Raw genomic sequence first — 18,946 nt, 5'->3', positions numbered from 1 at the left:
CCGCCCTCCTCCCCGCCTCCCAGCCCCCGGAGGCCGCGCGGAGCAGGGGCCCTCGTCCCTCTGCCTTCGCGCGCCACGCTGAAGGAGGCTGGAGCATCTCGCTGTCTCTGGGGGCTGTGGGGAAGTGGGAATCCCCTTCTGGGGGGTACGGGGGCTGGGCAGCCCTCTCCCTCGGCAAGGGGCAGGCGGGTCAAGTGGGACCCGTGACCCAGGCAGGTCGTCTTCCCTGGCATGAGCACATTAATTCAGATGCCCTGGCGCTGGTGCTGGGCCACACCCTGTTTGTCTGTCTCTTCCTCTCCTGTGTACACTTGGGCCTTTTGTGCCAGAGTGGGGAGGGGGCACAAAGCCCGGAGGGGCTGCGGTTCACCCCACCATCCAAGGCTGCCCCCCCACCCCCAGTTGTGTGTGGGGTCACCGGGTGGCACAGCCTCCCTCCAGCTCTGGCCCCAGTTGCGCCCTCTGCCTGAGACCCCGCTCTGGAGCAGCCCCTTCATTCCCTTGTTGTGTGCTCCAGGGTCTGTCCAGTTTGGGGGTGGCCCCCCACCCCGTGCAGAGAAGTTAGGGCAGGGGCACAGGGTGCGTCCCCGAAGGATGGGCTTGCTGGGAGTATGGAAGTTGGCTGGTCTGGGGCAGGCAGGTGCAGATGGGCAGAGCCCAGGGGGTCCTGTGCTCCTCCAAGGGGCCCTCGGGCTCCCCGCTGTGCTGTCTCATCTGGGCCCCTCCCCCTGTGGCCACTGTTCAGGAAGCGGCCGCCTGGGCAGCAGTCTCTGTGCTGGGCGGAGGGAGGGTGGTGGCTGGCAGGGGCCTCGACCAGGAATGTGTGTCCAGGAATGTGGCTGCTCTGGGGTGGGGGGGCAGGACCAGGGAGGGCTGGGGGGGGGTCCTCGAATGCCTGCAGGGCAGAACACAGCGGCTTCTTCCTCCCCGTGGAGTGGGTTGGCGGGGTCTTTCCTGAGTCTCTGCCTGTGGCTACCCATTTTCGCCTAAGGCCCCCACCAGGGGAGGGAGCCCATGGGCGATGAGGTCACCCTTGTCTGTGGCTGCCCAGAGTCCTGGCCAAGGAATCCAGGGGGGAGGCTCTGGGGTTGGCACCACTTCAGTGGAAAATGTGAAGGTACAGCTCCGGCGCCTCTGAGGGCCAGTTGTGGGGGGGGGGCAGCACTGGCCGTCGTGCCACGTCACACCCCAGGGAGAGGGCATGTGTCGGGGTGCCCGGGTCCCGTCCCACCAGCCTCGAGGCCCATCCCTTTGCTCTCGCTGGTTTCCCCCGCCCTTGCCTGTGACTCTGGGGGAGCTTGAAGGGAGGAGTGGGCATGGTGGGTGCCTGATGCTAACACGCTGGCCTGCTGCCCCAGGACATCCGGAACACGGTGGGCAATGTGCCCCTGGAGTGGTACGATGACTTCCCCCACGTGGGCTATGACCTGGACGGCAGGCGCATCTACAAGCCCCTGCGGACCCGTGACGAGCTGGACCAGTTTCTGGACAAGATGGACAACCCTGATTACTGGTGCGTAGGCTCGGAGCGGGGCCTGGGGGGGGCGGGGGGCTTCGGGCTTGGCTCTGACGGGCGCCCCCTCCCCCCAGGCGCACGGTGCAGGACCGGATGACGGGGCACGACGTGCGGCTGACGGACGAGCAGGTGGCCCTGGTGCGGCGGCTGCAGAGGGGGCAGTTTGGGGACGGGGGCTTCGATCCGTATGAGGTAGGTGGCAGCAGCTCGCCCTGGGTGTGGGGGGGCAGCTGCAGGGCCCTGGCCCACATGTCCGCTTGTGCCCCCAGCCGGCTGTGGACTTCTTCAGCGGGGACCCAATGATCCACCCGGTGACCAACCGACCCGCCGACAAGCGCAGTTTCATCCCGTCCCTGGTGGAGAAGGAGAAGGTGGGTGCCGCCCGCGGTCGGAGTCCCACTCCCGCGTCCCCGCGCACACTGACCTGCCCTGCCCTTGCAGGTCTCTCGCATGGTGCACGCCATCAAGATGGGCTGGATCCAGCCTCGCCGGCCCCGGGACCGCACCCCTGGCTTCTACGACCTCTGGGCGCGGGAGGACCCTGACGCTGTGCTGGGCCGGCACAAAATGCACGTGCCCGCTCCCAAGCTGGCCCTACCCGGCCACGCGGAGTCCTACAACCCACCTCCCGAGTACCTGCCCAGCGAGGAGGAGGTGGGCCTTGCACTGGGGTAGGGGTCTGGGCCCCCGTTCCTGGCCCCAAGCTCCCCGCTCATCCCCATCTCCACAGCGCCTGGCGTGGGAGCAGCAGGAGCCGGGGGACAGGAAGCTCAACTTCCTGCCACACAAGTTCCCGAGCCTGCGGGCCGTGCCCGCCTACGGCCGCTTCATCCAGGAGCGCTTCGAGCGCTGCCTCGACCTCTATCTGTGCCCACGGCAGCGCAAGATGAGGGTGCGTGGTGGGGGGGCAGTGTGTCTGGGGGGTGGCGCACAGGACGTGGGGGCGGGGTGACCTCATGCTTTCCTGTCCCAGGTGAACGTGGACCCTGAAGACCTCATCCCGAAACTGCCCCGGCCGCGGGACCTGCAGCCTTTCCCCACGTGCCAGGCCCTAGTAAGTGGGTGGGGGGGGAGCCCCTGAGTGGGGGTGTCCGTCTCCTTACTGTTCCTCCTCTGTAGGTCTATAGAGGCCACAGCGACCTTGTCCGTTGCCTTAGTGTCTCCCCGGAGGGCCAGTGGCTGGCTTCAGGTGAGTCCGAGGTTCCCAGCTTCGGGGGGCTGCTGGGCGGGGGGGCCAGGTGGTGAGGGCCTTGTTTGCTGTGTCCAGGCTCCGACGATGGCTCAGTGCGGTTCTGGGAGGTGGCCACGGCCCGCTGCTTGAGGACCATGTCCGTGGGGGGCGTGGTGAGGAGCGTTGCCTGGAACCCTCACCCCACCATCTGCCTGTTGGCTGTGGCAGTGTAAGTGGGCGGCTTGGGGGGGGGGGGGCTGGGGGCTGCGGGTGCAGGCCTGAGCCTGAGGTGCTGTGTGTCACTCCGGCCCGCAGAGAGGACTCAGTGCTGCTCCTGAACCCGGCCCTGGGGGACCGGCTGGTGGTGAGCGGCACGGACCAGCTGCTGAGCGCCTTTGTCCCGCCCGAGGAGCCCGCGGTGCAGCCGGCCCGCTGGCTGGAGGCCTCAGAGGAGGAGCGCCAGGGGGGCCTGCGGCTGCGCATCTGCCACGGGAAGGTGTGGGGGCTGCTGGCGGGGTGGGGTTAGGATGGTGGGGAGGGGGCCCAGCTGAGCCAGCATTGCCTCCTGCAGCCGGTGACACAGGTGACCTGGCACGGGCGCGGGGACTACATGGCCGTGGTGCTGGCCGCCGCAGGCCACACGCAGGTGCTGATCCACCAGCTGAGCCGGCGCCGCAGCCAAAGCCCCTTCCGCCGTAGCCACGGACAGGTGCAGCGGGTAGCCTTCCACCCTGTGCGACCCTTCCTGCTGGTGGCTTCCCAGCGCAGCGTCCGCCTTTACCACCTGTTGCGCCAGGAGCTCACCAAGAAGCTAAGACCAAATTGCCNGGGGGGGGTGTGCATCCCGCGGGGGAAGGTGGGCGTGGGGGGTGTGCACCCACAGGTCCCCACCACCCTATCTGCCCCCAGGGGACAATGTCATTTGCGGCAGCTATGACAGCAAGCTCGTGTGGTTCGACCTGGACCTTTCCTGTGAGCCGTACAGGGTGCTGAGGTGAGTGGCAGTGGGGGTGTGGGTGCCTGGAGGACCTCCCCTGCCCTCCCCTGCCCTCACCCAGCCCCTGCCCTCCAGGCACCACAAAAAGGCCCTCAGGGCTGTGGCCTTCCACACCCGATACCCACTGTTCGCATCTGGCTCTGACGACGGGAGCATCATCGTCTGTCACGGGATGGTGTACAAGTGAGTGCCGAGCCCCGCGCACCCTGCCCAGCTGGGGGGATGGTGCTCCCCCGTCCTGAGTCTCCCTGCTCCCCTCCCCCACAGTGACCTGCTGCAGAACCCGCTGCTGGTGCCGGTGAAGGTGCTGCGGGGGCATGTGCTGACCCGAGACCTGGGGGTCCTGGACGTGGCCTTCCACCCCACCCAGCCGTGGGTCTTCTCTTCGGGGGCCGACGGCCCCCTCCGCCTCTTCACCTAGGCCGCCTGGTTTCCGTGGGGCGTGGGGGGGGGGGCGTGTGTGCTGAGGACCCTCAATACAGGTGTTCCCCTGCCGACTGCTGGTGTGACTTTGACTCGGGGTTCCTGACCAGCTATCCCACCACAGCTTGGGGCCTTCCCCTCGTTCACGGAGTCTTTCTAAACGGGGTGCAGGGGCTCCCTGCTGCCCTGCCCCACAAGGAGAGGCTAGGTCCTTGCACTCCCACGCCACCTGCTGAGGAGCCAATGGCTTTATTGGAAATGGGGGGGGGTTACAGCAGCTTGCCCCCCACCCCCCTCACTGGCCTCCAGCGGCCTCCTCCGGGCCAGGCGTTGGGCCCCAGCAGCTCCCCCCTCCACCTCGGGCAGGGGGCTCCTCGGGGCCCCGTCTTGGGGGTTCAGACCCAAGCTGGTACTGCGTGTAGGGGTGGTGCTGCCGGGGAAGCCTCAGGCGAACTTCACCAGGCGGCCCAAAGTCTCGGCAGCCTTCATGCGCACCAGGGGGGCTGGGTCCTTGAGCAGGAGCTGGAGCGCTGGGGGACAGGGAGCTGCTGCCAGGGCCTGCCTGCACACCCTCGAGAGAGCTGAGCCCAGGGCCCCTGCCGACACCCCACCACCCAGCCCCACCTCGGGCTGCTCCCACCCCTCTCCCGGTGCACCGAGCCTGAGGGGCCAGGACCCCATGGTGCACCCCCCTCCCACCCTGTGCGGGGGGNCGAGCCTGGGGGGCCAGGACCCCATGGTGCACCCCCCTCCCACCCTGTGCGGGGGGCCACCCGCCCACCGCCGTCCTAAGACAGGCCTCTGCCGGGAGCGCCTGGGAGCCAACGGAAAGATAGTTTTTCCTTTTTTAGTGTTTTTTAAGCTCTTTTGGAACAGTTAAGAAGTTTCCGTGAATTACTAGAGACGATGAGGTCACCAGTGACAGGGGAAAAATCCTTGAAATCCAGGAAAATCACTTAGTCCCCCCTGGTGCCCACAGGTCAGTGAGGCCCCTGACAGGTTGGGGGGTGGGGGCGGGGCTCGCCCGGGGCTCACCTGCCGTGAGCTGCTCCAGGTCCACCTGTGGCCGGTGCTCGGCCTCCACGTGCAGCACCAGGAACCCTGTGGGCAGAAGCAGGGTCAGGGGCGGGGGCCCGGCCCACGCCCTCACCAGGAGCTTGCAGGTGCTGTTGAGGAACTCCCCGAAGTGCAGGCCCCGCCCCTCCTGGAGGTGCTTCTGCAGGGCAGCCTGGAGCTCCGCACACTCGAGGTTGGGGCCGCTCATGCACAGGGCGAACCGGCAGGCCTGCGGGGCGTCCACGTGAGCCGCCGCATCCTTGAGCCAGGCCAGGCCCACCCGTCCCTGCCGGAACCCGTCCCCTGCCGGAGACTCACGCTGGTCACAGGGGCTTGGGGGTCCCGCAGGTGCAGCAGCAGGGGCACCAGCCCGCCGACGACCTGCTCCAGAAACATGTCCTCACAGCCCCCGTGGCAGGCCTTGTTGAGGTGCCCAAAGAGGCGGATGGAGGCAGAACGGAGTTCCATCTTCTCCTGGGGGGGGGTGTGTGTGTCAGCCAGTACCAGGCCTCAGGCCCCTTCCCTATGCCACCCTCCTGTCCCTGTGTCATGGGCACTAGCCCTGCCTGACACAGGCACCTGGGGAGGGATGGGGAGGCTGGTGAGAAAGAGCCCTCAGGGGACTTGGGTGGTGCCTGGCGGGCGCCCCTGCATTCTAGAGGGTCTGGGGGTGGGGGCGTGGTGCAGGGGTGACGCACAGCCTGTGGGGCCCAGGAAGGAAGGCAGTGCTGGGGCTTAAGGCTCAGAGAGGGGGGCAGGGGGCGGATGTCAGGCCTCTCGGTGCCCCATGCCCTGCCCAGCCTACGCTGTCAAAGAAGGGCCGGATGCGGATGGCGACGTGCAGCAGCACGGGGCGCAGGTCCTGGGGCTCCACCAGGTCCAGCAGCCTCGCAAGGCCCACCATGGCCTCCAGGGCCACCAGGCTATGAGGGTCGTCCGTGTCGTCCAGCCCGCCGATCACAGCTGTCAGGAGCTGGGGGCCATGGGCCCGCACCTGGGGGGGCCCCGCACTCAGCTCTGTCCCCAGGTCACGGAGCCATCACCCCGCAGGCTCGCCCCCACGGCGCTGCCCGCCGGGCCCCCTCTGTGCCCGTCCCCACTGCCCACACAGCGCTCCTGGCCATGCGCCCGCAGGGCCGGCCAGCTCACCTTATCTGGGGAACCAGAGGCCATGTTGGCCAGGCCTCGGAGCACCAGCCGCCTCACGCTGGCACATGGGTCCTTCTGCCGGGCCGCCAGGTTGTCCAGCAAGGACTCCAGAAGCATGAGGTCATTCACCACGTTGCTGGTGAGCAGCTGGAAATAGAGGTGCAGTGACCGCGCTGCCACAGACCTCCAGGGGCTCGTCCCCACCCTGGCCCAGTCCGGGCTCGCTGTGAGGACTGGACGTGGCAAAAGTCTGTTCTCTCTGACTCCTGACCCTAGCCACACTTTGGGCAGGTTTTGGGCATTGTCAGCCCCAGCGGGGCTAGCAAGGGAGGCTCAGGGCCCAGGCGGAGGGCCCGGCATGGACTGCACAGCCGAGGCCTCCCTTCAGTGTGTGCAGAGTGGGGCCGTCACCAGCATGGTCTGGTGGCTGCTGCACCCACTAGGCCCTGGGCAGTGGCTCTGGCTGGGGAGGCCAAGGCCTGCCTGTGGGGGGGGTGCCCCCCGCCCTCCAGGCCCGCAGCAGTCTGGAGCAGGCGGCGACTACCTCGGCCAGGAATCCCGTGGAGGTGACCCGCTGGATCTCATACACGCTGCTGTGTGTGCACACGAGCTCCTTCATCACCAGGGGCAGCCGGGGGCCGGCAAACTTGGCCATGGCGCTAGGGAAGGAGGCCAGCCACAGTGTGAGAGCCGGGGCCTCGGCCTGCAGCCCCCCCCAGGCCAGCTCCCACGTGGACGTGAGGGCTGTTCCTGCCTCGCATCCAGCTGCCAAGCCCTCCTAGCCCACCTCACCAGGCCTCCATAGAGGCCCCCGCCCTCCCCCCGAAATCGTCAACAGCCAGACCACACAGCTGCCTCGGTAGCCTCCCCACTTCCACACGCCCCGGGGAGGCCCCCAGCCAGGCCGGGCTGCAGAGCGGACAGGCCTGCTCCTCCACGCTGGGCCCTCCGGCTCCCAGGTGCCCCTGGGGGTCCCAGGGCCCCAAACATGGCCCAAACTGAACCTGGCCAGCCGGGCGACCCCCTCCTCGTGCCCCGCTGAGGTCCTGAGCAGCTGCCAGCCTCCCTCCAGCTCCAAGCGCTGCACCACGTCCTCGTTGCCGCCCCGGAGCAGCATGGCCTGCAGAGCATCCACGGCGGAGCTGCGGGGACACACGGGGGTGAGGGGGGGATGGCACAGCCCCAACCTCCGGGGGGGGGGGCCGTCCCAGGGCTGCCTGGCCTATGTCCTGCCAGCAGCACCCTCCGGGGGGGCCCCTCAGGCCCTCGCCCTGCTTCTCAAGCTGGGCGCCACGAGGCGACTTTGGACCCTCTGGTCTCAGGCTGTTAAGACGCCTAGCCACCCCTCCGCCATGACGCGCAGGTGGAGGCTTGCTGCAGGCGGTGTCCCCGAGGCCCAACAGCACTTTTAGGGTAACAAGCTGCACGGGCTTTCACTTGCCTTGAAGACCTCCATTTAATTAAAATAAGAAACGAAAAAAAAGAACATAGGAAGTTATCAATAAAAGTGGACCCAAAGGCAGGTCAGGGTCTGACTTGTGCGGGGCTGTTGGTTGAGTGGCAGGGGGAGCCGACGTGGGCGGCTGGTGGAGCAAGGTCTGCCAGGCACCCGAGAACTGGGCCCCCACGCAGTCTGTTCCGCACCTCGGAAGCCCCTGCTCACATGGATGGGCACAGCCACGCCCTCCCCGGGAGACCGCAGAGCCCAGGGAAGGGATGGCAGATGGGGCTCTGGAGGTGAGGACACCCCTGTCCCAAGGCCAGGATGGGGCATGTCCAGTCCGTCGACAGACTCAGCCACGGGTGGGATGGCAGGTGTGGCTGGTCCCTGCTGCCCTCACCCAGCCTTGCGGACGCCTGCCTCCCCCATCTCCCTTGCAGGAGGGGCCCAGCTGGGATTTAGCACCTGCCTCTTCCCCACTCAGGCAGAAGCATTCACGGCTGCCAGTAGGCAGTGAGCAGGGGCGGGACGCCGTGGTCCTCGGTCTTGGGCGAGAGCACGCATCAGCCCGGCACCCGGCAGAGCCTCACAGCAAAGCCTGTAGCCCAAAGAGCGCTCGCCGGGGCTGTGGGAACCACACACGGAGGGCCTTGGGACCACGGCACCTCTCCCCTAGTGCTGACGTCTCCCTGGCAAGCGGCCACCTCACACGCGAGGCCCTGCCCCCAGGGCAGTGCACATGTTCTGACCGGGCAATGGCTGTGGCACTGGTGTCCGCCCAGGGGGTTCCCGCCAGGCCCCCACTGGCGATGGGTGCCCGACTTGTTACCCACACGGCTCTTAGGGCCACTTCCGACGGGCTACGACATATCTGAAGTGATGAGATGCAGGTCTGGCTGAGAAGTATGTTCACAGCTTAGAGAGAGGTGCCCTCCTGGCCTGTCCACCCTGCTGCCCAGAATTTTAATGGATGTGGCCTTTCCCGTGGTCTGACTTCCTAGACCCGTCCCTGGCCCTGCACACGTCTCAGCTCAGGGGTGGCAGCCGGAGACCCCCGGTGGGGCTTGGGGCCTGTACGCCTACAGCTCCCAGGCCGTGGAGTGGAGTCGGCATGCCGGGCCCAGGCCTGGTCCGGTGGCGTCTGCCAGTCCATTCACATTTTCCGCTTGGTCTGTGCAGACCCAGGCAGCTCTGGTGAACGGCCTCTGCCAGAAGGCGCGAGTCGCTCCTGTGGTGGGGAGGGGGCAGCAGATGCTGCTCCTGTCCGTCCCCGCCCCGGGGGGCCACTCTGACCCCGCGTGCCTGCAGTGGGTGGGGAGGCGGCCTGAGCTCACTGTCACTGGGCTTCCTCTGTTGGCCCTGTGACCCCGGGCAGTCGTCTGGAGCCCTGATATGCCTCTGCGGTGGGCCCAGGAATGAGCCCAGAGAGCAGGACAGGCAGTCCGATGCCCAAGCTCTCTGTCTACCCCTCCCGGCGAGCAGCTCCACCCACTTGCGGCAGCCCCAGCACCAGGCCCACTGGACAGAAACCACAAGGACCCCAAACCCCAGCAGGAGCCGCGAGGGAGGGTGGCGCACAGGCCAGTGGTGTGGGGCTGGTGCTGGGCCCCCGCACGGCTGCGGGTCTGATTGCAGGAACCCGGCCCTGGGGACAGGCAGGGAGCCCCAGTGGAGTGTGGTAGGGGCGGGAACCTAGAGCTGAGGACTGAGGCGGCAGACTCGCGCTCGTAGGTGGGGGCTCACCCCACGCCCCACCCGCACTGCAAACACTCCCCAGGGCTCCGTCTTCAAAAGGAGGCAGGACTCTGGACCTGAGCGTCCCACAAGCCCCACCAGGCCGCCTGGAAGCCAGCGCCCCCACACAGAGCGGCAGCTGCCTCCCCCACAGCCCCCATCCCAGACCTGCCGGAGGAGGTGAGAAGGAGAGCTGCACCCCCAGCACTGACACTATGACCTGGGCCATCATCACCAGGGGAAGTGCCACCACCCCAGGCACAAAGCAGCTCCTGACCAAGCCCCCGCCTGGCCCCCCCCTTCCTGTCCCGTCCCTCGCTGCCAGGATGCCAGGCAGCCTCGCACCCACACACCAGAGGCGCACACGTGCTCGTGCAACAGTGCTGGGGTCAGGAGGTGAGGACCCGGTTACCTGCAGGGCTCGAGGCTCCTGGGGGCCAGAGCAGAACCTGCACCCCTCTTCTCCTTGGCTTGCAGAGTCCGGGGCAGCAGGACACCCACGGTGCAGCTGATGCGTAGCAGGAGGGCCGCGAACAGCTGTGGGTAGAGCTCGAGGACCGCGGGCCCGGACGCCAGCGCACTCATGACCTCGTACAGCGCACACGTGGCCTGGGGACAGGGGCCGCTTCAGGCTCACCCCTCCCTCTGGGGCCCTAACGAGGCCGGCCGCAGTGAAGGCTAGGCCCTGTACTCCAAAACCGGAGCAGCCCACAGCTCCCACTGGCATGCACCCCACGTGCCGTGGAGATCTCGGGCCTGTGGAGGGCTGAGAAGCCCCCTGGAGGGCTGGGCGCAGACAGGACAAGGGCTGCAGCCTGGCTCAGCCATCGGGCAGGAGGCAGGTACAGGGGCAGTGTGACCCCCATGGGGACAGGCCTCCCACCATCGGTGCTTGGTTCCATGGCAGGAGGAGGAGGAAATTCTCGCAGCTGCTTTACTGCTGAAAACGTTGCCAAGCCAGGCTTACTTTTTTCCGCGGGATGAAACGGAGTCGTTTCCCTTGGGGACCAACACCTGCGGGGCCTTTACGAGCCCAGGCTCCAAGCGGGGCTGGCTCCGGCACCCCCATTAGCTGCCAGGTGCCTGAGGGTGGCACCCAGGCCACCTGTGGGGTCCTCCCACCAGCAGCAACACGGCCCCTCACCCAGGCTCCTCAACAAGCAGGGAGAAGGCTGAGCAGGGCCCCTCACGTCCGCCCCGGGGCCCCACTCACCGCCAGGGGCAGCACTGTGGCCACACGGCCCGGAGAGCTGCTCAGCAGGAAGGCCCGGGTCTCCTTGAATGGGACATCCCTGCTCATCTTCTCCAGGAGCAGCCCCAGGACCTGCGCGGTGAGGCCGGGCTCCACGGCCAGCGCCCGCCACAGGGTACAGGTGTGGCTGGAGTGGGGCAGAAGGCCAGTCACCTCCAGGCCACTGCTGGCACCGCGCCACGTCCCCGGACGCACCCGTGAGCCTTCACTCCAGCCAGCTGGGAAACGGCACCCTGACCTCACGTCCCAACGAACCCACCCCTGCCCCTGGGGGTCTGGGGGCCAAGTGGCGAGCAGAACTGGCAACAGGCCCTGAGGCCCCCTGGGAGCGGCCGGAAGCGCACAGGTTTTTCTGGAGGAGACGGCATCCTCCAGACCTTGGGAGCGTCTACACACGTCTCCTCCAGAGCAACGAGGAGCACACGGCCGGAGCGAACCGGACGAACCAGACACCGTGAGCGCGAACACGCCAAAACCACTGTGCTTCACGTGCTCACAGAAACGACACGCTTCAAGCATCTAGCGGGAACTGGAAATTCTAAGAATCGATAACAACTTGGAAAGAGCAGCCCAGCACTTCAGAAAGGAGACGGGGATCCGGAGCCACCTCAGCACGGCCACGCACGAGGGGACGGTGACGGGAAGAAGTCCCCTTGAACTCAGCGCCAGAGCCGCAAGGGACGGAGAGGTGAAGCAGACGATGGAAAGTCTCCGAGAGAAAAAGGCTGGAAAGTGCAGAACGGATGCCAGGCGCGCACAGACAGACTCTAGCCGGCCGAGTAAAGGACAGCAGGCCCTGGCCCCTGCCCGCGAGGCGCAGACGCCAGCCAGAAACAGCGCTGGGCTTCCTTCAGAACTTGCAGGAGACTGGAGACAGCGACGTGTCACCCTCCGCACACAGAAGGTCCTGCCAAACTAGGATCCCGACGCTAGGCCACATTCAAGGAGAGCAGCCAGGCGAACGCAACTTCAGGTCACAACGCTGGAGCCCGCGGACCCTCACTGAGGGAATGCCCGAGGGTCCGCTGCCGGGGAGGGAAAGCGACACAGGCCAAGACACAGCCACGAGCAGCACGGTGTGGTGGCCAACCTGGACAAATGCGCATGGCTGGCAGGTGAGGACGTGCGGTGTGGATGGGGACACGGGGGAGGGACGGGGCTTGGCTGCTGGGGAGCCCCGTGCACCTGCATCCAGGGCAGGGAGCAGCACACTCCTGACCGCCGGCATGTGGCCTCCGCAGACCCGTTGCTCTCCCCTTACTGAGCAAACGCAGCGACGGATGCCGATGTGGAAGCAAACGGACGTGCCGTGTTCCAGTAACTTTCCTAATGGATAGATTCTAATTTCACAGGATTCTCACAAGTCATCATGAGCTCAGTTTGGACAAAAGCAGGTGGCCGGCTGGGTCTGGCCCGCGGCTGCACCGCGCAGACCCCTGGGCTGGGACAGTCCCACCCCCGTGCATAAACGAGGGGTGTGCAGCGTACCACAGCACGTGCACCCCAGAGACAAAGGCTTCGGCACGGAAGCCGGAGGAGATGCCGGGTGATTCTCTCTACACCGATCCTATTCTCTGAGTTCAAGATGGAGCGAGGCACATGTCTGGTGACAGCAGTCAGACGGCGGGGCACTTCAGGGAGTTTCGAGCAAGGGGCACACGGGCATCCACTGGGGGGTGGACACCTTCCCTGCCCCCATCTGGGCCGCGGACGGTGCCGGCGACGCCTCCGTGAAAGGAGAAGCGGGGGGATGAGCGAAGAGCAAAGCAGCGGGTGCACATGCGAGCGGCGCTGATGGGCCGCGGGGCCACGGCCAGGCCCTTCTGTGTCCATGGCGAGGGGTGGAGGGAGCCCCAAGTGCAAAGGCCCTGGCCGCCCGAAGGGAGGTGCTCGTGAGCCAGGCTCTGCGCACATGGGGTCACTCTCAGGGCAGCCACTGGAAGAACAGGAACAGGGGTATGACTTCCGGACTAATTCAGGGGAAAACAAATTCATAAAAAAAGGCCCTGTCAAGCGTTTAAAAAGAGACAAGAAAGATCAAGAACAAAGAGGGGAGACAGACAAGTCCCAGACGGGGGGCTGGACTCCCGCCACCACAGTGGGGAAACGCAGCCATTTACGCTGCACAAAGAAAGGCTGACGGAGACAGGATGGAAGAGGAGACACCCTAATGCTGGAGGCGCCCGAGGAACAGAGGTCTCCCCGCCAGGTGCACACCCAGCGGCACGCCTCCAAGGGCCTCAGCGAAGACACAGCTGACGCGAGTCAGGGAGAGGCGAGTGCGCCATGCAGACAGACAGCACCTGCCGGCCGCATGGAGCAGGGTCCGCGCAGACCACCATGTGGGGCGGGGGGGCGCTCAGCACAGGAGGGCAGAGACCTCTCCCAATAGAGAAGGCAGGACGAGGGCACAGGCCTCGGGCAGAGAGAGACCCTCTCCTTTGAGGGTCCCTGGCAGAAACTCAGGAGCTGGGAGTGCGAGCAGGGGACCCTTCCCCAGCGGGGGAGGGAGTCTGCTCACACATGATGGCGCGCGCCCCGCAGAGGGCAAGCTGGGATGCAGAATGCAGGAGGGGGCTAGCGACAGGCAGGACCCTCAAATCCCGTGTCTGGGCTGATCCTTGGCTTGGAGCCCCAGCCGCCGGAGCCCCATCCCCCGCAGCAGGCTGGCAGGTGCACGTACCTGTCAAAGGGCAGGGGGCTGCCCAGGAGGCTGGACACCACGGCAGCGCAGTGCTGGGAGGCCAGGAGGTACACGCTGTGCTGAGCGGCCTGCAGGACGTACTCCTCGCGAGTCTGCTGCAGCTTCGTGCGGAGCACGCTCACGATCTCAGGCACCTGCGGGCAATGGGCCACGGAGGTCAGGCCCCAGGCACACAGCCGCACCAAGAGCCATTCCAGGCCCATCAGAGCACAGCGGCCCGGACAGAGCGGCTGGCTGTGAGCCCCACTCGCCGGGGTCATGGGGAGGGATGTCCCACAGGATCAGTGCTGGCCACCAGACCAAAGGGAGAAGGTGAGAGCCTGGCACCCTTGGGCGGAGACACTGTGGTCCTGGAACGAGGAGCTAGATTTCACGGGGGAAGTGACAAGCACCCAAGAGGACCACCAGGGGTGGAGGCGGCGCGATGTGCACACCGGGCGGCGGGCTGTGGCGCACGCGGGGCATGGGAGGAGAAGGCCAACTGCGGGGCCCTCCTACCCCTGGGCAGGAAAACCCAGCCTCTGGGCCCTGAAGAGCACACACGGCCGCCCTTGCCAGGCGAGGGGGTGAGCAGTGCACCAGGCAGGGAGGACCAGGGAGCGGACACGGCTGGGCAGGGCTGGCAGGCTGCTGTCATCCCAGAAGCCAGAGGGGCCGTCGGGTGCGGGCAGCCCGTGCCCCAGGCCCCCAGGGAGGGAGTGCCGGCCCCCAGCACAGTGACCCACTACTGTGGGGGCTGCACAGCTGGCAGACACCGTTCTAAGAGGACTGCAGACAGGACAGCTGTAGGCACACAGTCCCCTGGACAGGGGCAGCCAGAGGACCGTGTGCACGCCTGCCTCCTGGGCACCTGGGCCGCAGGAGCAGCAAGAAGGGCCTGGTCACGGCTGACAGTGGAACATTCTAGACCAGGCTCACAGCTGCTTGCAACGGCGTGTGGGGCACAAGGCTGGGGGGTGCGGGAGGCCCTGTGCCCGGGGTGCGTAGGGCCAGAGGGGAGGTGCTGTTACTGCCATTTCTCAAAGGACTTGTGACCACGATGGCATTCTTCCTTTACAACTTTTACAACTCTGGGTACAGAAAGTGGGTTAGCCAGTTCTGAAACAGCATGTTTGCACCAGGGTCACCCTCCTGCACACCTGGCCCTCTCTGCCTTCCACACCCCACCAGCCAGGGCCTTGCCCTGCCTCCCACCCTGGCCCCTGCCCCAGGCCCCACCACAGGTCTGCGGAAGCCGCCTGTGGCCACAGGAAACCGCGTCCTCTACACGGGCTGAGGGGAGTTCCGGCAGTGAGGACGTGTTGAGCCAGGAGCGCTGTTTTCCACACCAGCTGGGCTGGGGGTCCTGTTACTGCCGGCGCAGTGACATCCACAGGACCCCCCGTCTGAGCTCGCTGTTGAACATGCTCTCTTGGCCTGGACACACATGCGTGCCCGGCGGCAACCACGGCTGTGGGTTGACCTTCACATGCCTCCCGCGTTCATGCCGTTGAGTCCGTAGGCCTCGGGCCGGTTCTCCAGCACAAGGGAGCGAGCTGCTTCTCTTCCTTCGCTCCCTGTGGGTATTGACTCTCCTTCCCGACTTGTCGGAGGTATTTCTTTTGAATTGTTTCAGTGGTATCTTCTCTGCTTATTTTCTCTGGTGTTTTCCTTGCTTTTCAATATTTTGTTCAGCAGCTAAAACATGCAGTGCGTGACGGCAGGCCCTGGGGCCGGGCTGGGGACGCTCTCGGCCGGGGTTGGCATCGGTGAGCCAGGCCTGTGCTGTCCCAGGACGGGGGGTCTGCGTTCCGACGGCCCACCAAGTGGGGCTTGGCCTGCATGCCGTACACCTTCCCGGCTGTTCCTGGCTCACCTTTTACCAGCCCCGCGCCTGTGCCCCTTGTCCCCGCCGCAGCTCCACCCCTTCCCAGGCTGTCCTGCCCCGTGGTTTCTTCATGGCAGCTTCGCTGAGGCAGGACCCCCCGCTAAGTGCAGCCCAGCGGCCTCTAGGGTGTTTACAGGGTCGTGCAGCCATCGGCACCATCCATCTGAGAACACTTCCATCACCCCCCAAAGAAACCTCAATGCATTAGCCACCCCTCCCCGCCCCTGGCCACACTAACCCACCGTCCGTCCCTGTGCACTCGCCTGTTCTGGACGCCAGAGGAATGGACTCACACACCACGTGGCTTTGGTGACTCGTTCCTTTCACTTTGTACCACGTTTTCAAGGTTCATCCACACGTGGTGTGTTTCAGGGCTTCATTCTTCTTGGTTGCCGAACGGTAGTTCGTCGTATGGGTAGGACACATTTTATTTATCTGTTTATCGATAGACGTTTGGGTTGTGTCCGTTATTTGGCCATTATGGGTAATGCTGCTGTGAGCGTCCACGTCCAAGTCTCCATGTGGACGTCCGTTTCCACTCCTCTTCGGCACGGGCCCAGGAGGGGAGCTGCTGGGCCACGGGTGAGTCCGCCGCAGGGCTGGCTCAGCACGAGCCCCATGGTTTACGTCTAGTCTGTCCTGTTCCCTTGGCTCCCCTGGCACATTCTCTGCGACCCACAGAAGGCCCTTCTCTGACTTCTAACACCACTGAGGTTTGGAGCCTACAGCTGGTGTCCTGTCTTGCCCTCTGTACTCAATTTTACAACATGCCCTAGTTTACGAACCCCACGTGTGGGGGTCGGGGGGCTCTGTCCAGTCACACGTCTCCTAATTCGATGTCAGAGAAGCCAACACTCTAACAGTGTTCTGGTGTCTCTAGGAGGTCCTCCTGCAAGGTCTGTCAGGGCAGGAAAGGAAATGGTGGCCTGCATGGCATCTGTGGGTATGAGATGCCAGTGTGCCGTGTCCCCCGTGAGCCTACAGTGGCGCGCCACAGACAAAGTGTGAGCCTAGGAGTTAGGAACACCACTCCCCTGGTGTGGCGTGGGGAATGCCATGTCTGTGGCCCTGAGCTGGAAAGGATATTGTGCAAAAACCAGCACCCTGAGCACCAGCCCGCCAGCTCAACGTGCTGAGCCCGTGGAGAGGAGCCTGGGTCTGCCACGAATGGGTGGGACCCAAAGCTATAAAACTCCTGGGAAAAAAACAGGGAAAAGCGTCATGACACCGGCTTTGGCAATGATTTCTCGGCTACGACACCAAAAGAACAGGCAACAAAAGCAAACACATGGGGCACCGAGGCGACTCGGTCGGTAAAGCGTCTGCCTTCGGTTCAGGTCATGACCCCAGGGTCCTGGCATCAAGTCCTGCATGGGGCTCCCTGCTCGGCGGGGAGTCTGCTTCTCCCTCTCCCACTCCCCCTGCTTGCGCTCTGTCAAACAAGTAAATAAAAATTTAAAAAAAAAAAAAAAAAAGGAATACATCAAACTTGAAAACTTCTGCGCATGAGGGGTGCCTGACCGGCTCAGCTGGTAGAGCAGTTCCTGATGTCAGTATCATGATCGATCCCCACGCTAGGTGCAGAGCTTTCTTAAAAAACAAGCAAAAAAACTTTTATATATCAAAGGACATAATCAGAAGAGTGAAGAGGCAACCTACAGAATGGGGAAAAAATTCAAAAATCATTCACCTGATACTATGTTAATATCCAGAATACATAAAGAATTCTACAACCCAAAACAACAACAAAAATCAAACAACTGGATTTTAAAATGGGCAAAGGACATGAACAGGTGTATGTCCAAAGAGAACGTACAAACGGCCAACAAGCACATCAGAAGACGCGCACCGTCACTCACTGTGAGGGACTGAGGCCAAAGCCACTGTGAGGTACCAGCTCACGCCCAGCACGATGGCTCTTACCAAAAAACCCCAAAGACAGGTCACAAGAGCTGGTGGCGATGCGGAGAAACGAGCCCGTGTGCACTCTGGGTGGGAATGCAAAACAGCATGGCAGTTCCTCAAAAAATTGCAAACAGAGCTAGCGTGCAATGTAGTAATCCCACTGTTGGGTATTCACGCGGAGAACGGGAAGTGAGATCCTGAAGAGAGACTGCACACCCGCGTTCACAGCACTACTTGCACCAGCAGCAACTCGAGTGTCCAGGACCGATAACCGGTAAACGGACGTGGCCTCCATATGCACACACCAGGAACACCGGCGGCCTCTGCCTCCAGTCTGGTCCACGCCCTTCACTCACACGGAGCCACTAGGGCACCTTCCTACTACTCAAATCCTGGGGAGCCCCGCTGAACGCAAAATAAAATCCAAACCTTCACCCAGCAAACCCCATCGTGGCTGCGTCATCTTCCCCACTCCTGCCATGCCTCTCCTCCCACGTCCAGACTCTGCCGACACCTCCACACTCACCACAGCCCTGTGCCAAGTGCCGGACAAGGTGTCACCACACAGGTCCCTTGTCACATGGCCCTGCCCCGTGCTCTTCTATCTTCTCCATCAGCAAATTCCTGTTCATTCCTGAGAAGGTGTTTGTGATGTATGCATACGTGTATGTGTCTACCGCCAACAGAGAACTTGCATCCAGAACATATAAAGTACTCCCACAATCAATAAGAAAAGTACAGACGACCCAGAAGAAATATGGGTAGGACACTGGTGTCTTCACAAAGGAGGACACCTGAGTAGCCAGTCAACACATACAAATATGTTCAACTTCATCAGCTACCAGAGAAATGCAAACTGAACTCTTCCGTGCAGCCCTTACACACCCAGCAGAAACGCTGGGGCAACACCAGAGCCCTCCTTGCTGCTGGCAGGAGGTGAGCTGTCCCCTGCCTGGAAGGCCACCTGGGACAGCTACACGTGGGCCTCTCCTGCAGACCCCAGTCCTTCCACAGGTGTGTCCCCAAGAGATACGCACCCTCATGTCCAAAGGACCTGGACTCTGACGGCTCCCATCAAGACAGCCCACCCTGGGAACTGAGGCCGGCGGATGAATGAACCACAGCACATGCAGAAACGAGTGAAGTGTGACTGAACAAGGCAACAACACGCATGACCTCACATGTTAACACTGGGAGGCACAAGGGCACGGGTGGTGTGATTTCATCTCTAGAAGGCCGTGCTCTGTGCTGCCTGGAGGTGGCGACACCCTCTGGGGTGTCAGCCTGGGGACCACGGGCTCAGGAACTCACAGGATGCTCTGCTCCTGCACGTCTGGGGGACTCCCAGGGCCGTGTATTTTGGACAAGTTCATGTCTCCACTCGTCTGCTTTCCAGGCAAACAGGTCTGCCTCTCAAGGATTCACAGGGCAGGCAGTCCAGCAGCCCCCCCGGGCCCTTGGAGCCTGCCTCAGACCTACAAGGACCTGTCGGTCCACACGGTGGACACAGAGCTGCTGCCAGTGCACATTTGGGAACAACTACGTAGACAGCCACCTGAACTCCCACCAAGAGGACCCAGAGGTGACAGGGTGAGCGTGCAGGTGGAAAGGAGCAGATGGCACCTGAGTGTCCTGGGCACGGCCCCTCTGGGCCAGCCGGCTGCGGGACTCTCCGGGAACTAGAGCAGAGTCCCCAGCCAGTGCCCACTCGCCAAAGGGCTCCCTATACCT

At 64.2% G+C, this 18,946-nt stretch overlaps 2 protein-coding genes across 16 annotated transcripts in view; one reads left to right on the top strand and one right to left on the bottom strand.

The window, feature by feature from the left end:
* Positions 1 to 4,181, top strand: part of BOP1 (BOP1 ribosomal biogenesis factor) — a 24,850-nt gene extending 20,669 nt beyond the window's left edge. Inside the window, exons 4-16 of the mRNA XM_034668541.1 lie at positions 1,359 to 1,513; positions 1,591 to 1,708; positions 1,786 to 1,887; positions 1,958 to 2,170; positions 2,247 to 2,408; positions 2,490 to 2,570; positions 2,636 to 2,705; positions 2,784 to 2,916; positions 3,003 to 3,183; positions 3,259 to 3,524; positions 3,571 to 3,681; positions 3,760 to 3,867; positions 3,952 to 4,181. Coding sequence (XP_034524432.1) covers positions 1,359 to 1,513; positions 1,591 to 1,708; positions 1,786 to 1,887; positions 1,958 to 2,170; positions 2,247 to 2,408; positions 2,490 to 2,570; positions 2,636 to 2,705; positions 2,784 to 2,916; positions 3,003 to 3,183; positions 3,259 to 3,524; positions 3,571 to 3,681; positions 3,760 to 3,867; positions 3,952 to 4,105 — 1,854 coding nt within the window. The 3' untranslated portion in view covers positions 4,106 to 4,181. The remainder of the gene's footprint in view (positions 1 to 1,358; positions 1,514 to 1,590; positions 1,709 to 1,785; positions 1,888 to 1,957; positions 2,171 to 2,246; positions 2,409 to 2,489; positions 2,571 to 2,635; positions 2,706 to 2,783; positions 2,917 to 3,002; positions 3,184 to 3,258; positions 3,525 to 3,570; positions 3,682 to 3,759; positions 3,868 to 3,951) is intronic.
* A 156-nt stretch (positions 4,182 to 4,337) lies between these two features.
* The window catches only part of MROH1 (maestro heat like repeat family member 1), a 68,532-nt gene continuing 53,923 nt past the window's right edge, over positions 4,338 to 18,946 (bottom strand). For all 15 annotated transcript variants that reach the window (XM_034668781.1, XM_034668769.1, XM_034668782.1 and 12 more), the window contains 10 exons: positions 13,423 to 13,577; positions 10,701 to 10,866; positions 9,900 to 10,096; positions 7,317 to 7,454; positions 6,857 to 6,971; positions 6,313 to 6,459; positions 5,969 to 6,157; positions 5,482 to 5,637; positions 5,143 to 5,392; positions 4,338 to 4,637 (listed from right to left, as the gene is read on the bottom strand). In XM_034668781.1, coding sequence (XP_034524672.1) covers positions 4,552 to 4,637; positions 5,143 to 5,392; positions 5,482 to 5,637; positions 5,969 to 6,157; positions 6,313 to 6,459; positions 6,857 to 6,971; positions 7,317 to 7,454; positions 9,900 to 10,096; positions 10,701 to 10,866; positions 13,423 to 13,577 — 1,599 coding nt within the window. In that variant the 3' untranslated portion in view covers positions 4,338 to 4,551. The remainder of the gene's footprint in view (positions 4,638 to 5,142; positions 5,393 to 5,481; positions 5,638 to 5,968; positions 6,158 to 6,312; positions 6,460 to 6,856; positions 6,972 to 7,316; positions 7,455 to 9,899; positions 10,097 to 10,700; positions 10,867 to 13,422; positions 13,578 to 18,946) is intronic.

The sequence above is a fragment of the Ailuropoda melanoleuca genome, chromosome 9, assembly GCF_002007445.2.
Source record: "Ailuropoda melanoleuca isolate Jingjing chromosome 9, ASM200744v2, whole genome shotgun sequence".
NCBI classification, from domain to species: domain Eukaryota; kingdom Metazoa; phylum Chordata; class Mammalia; order Carnivora; family Ursidae; genus Ailuropoda; species Ailuropoda melanoleuca.
This window is presented reverse-complemented; position numbering and strand designations above follow the sequence as displayed.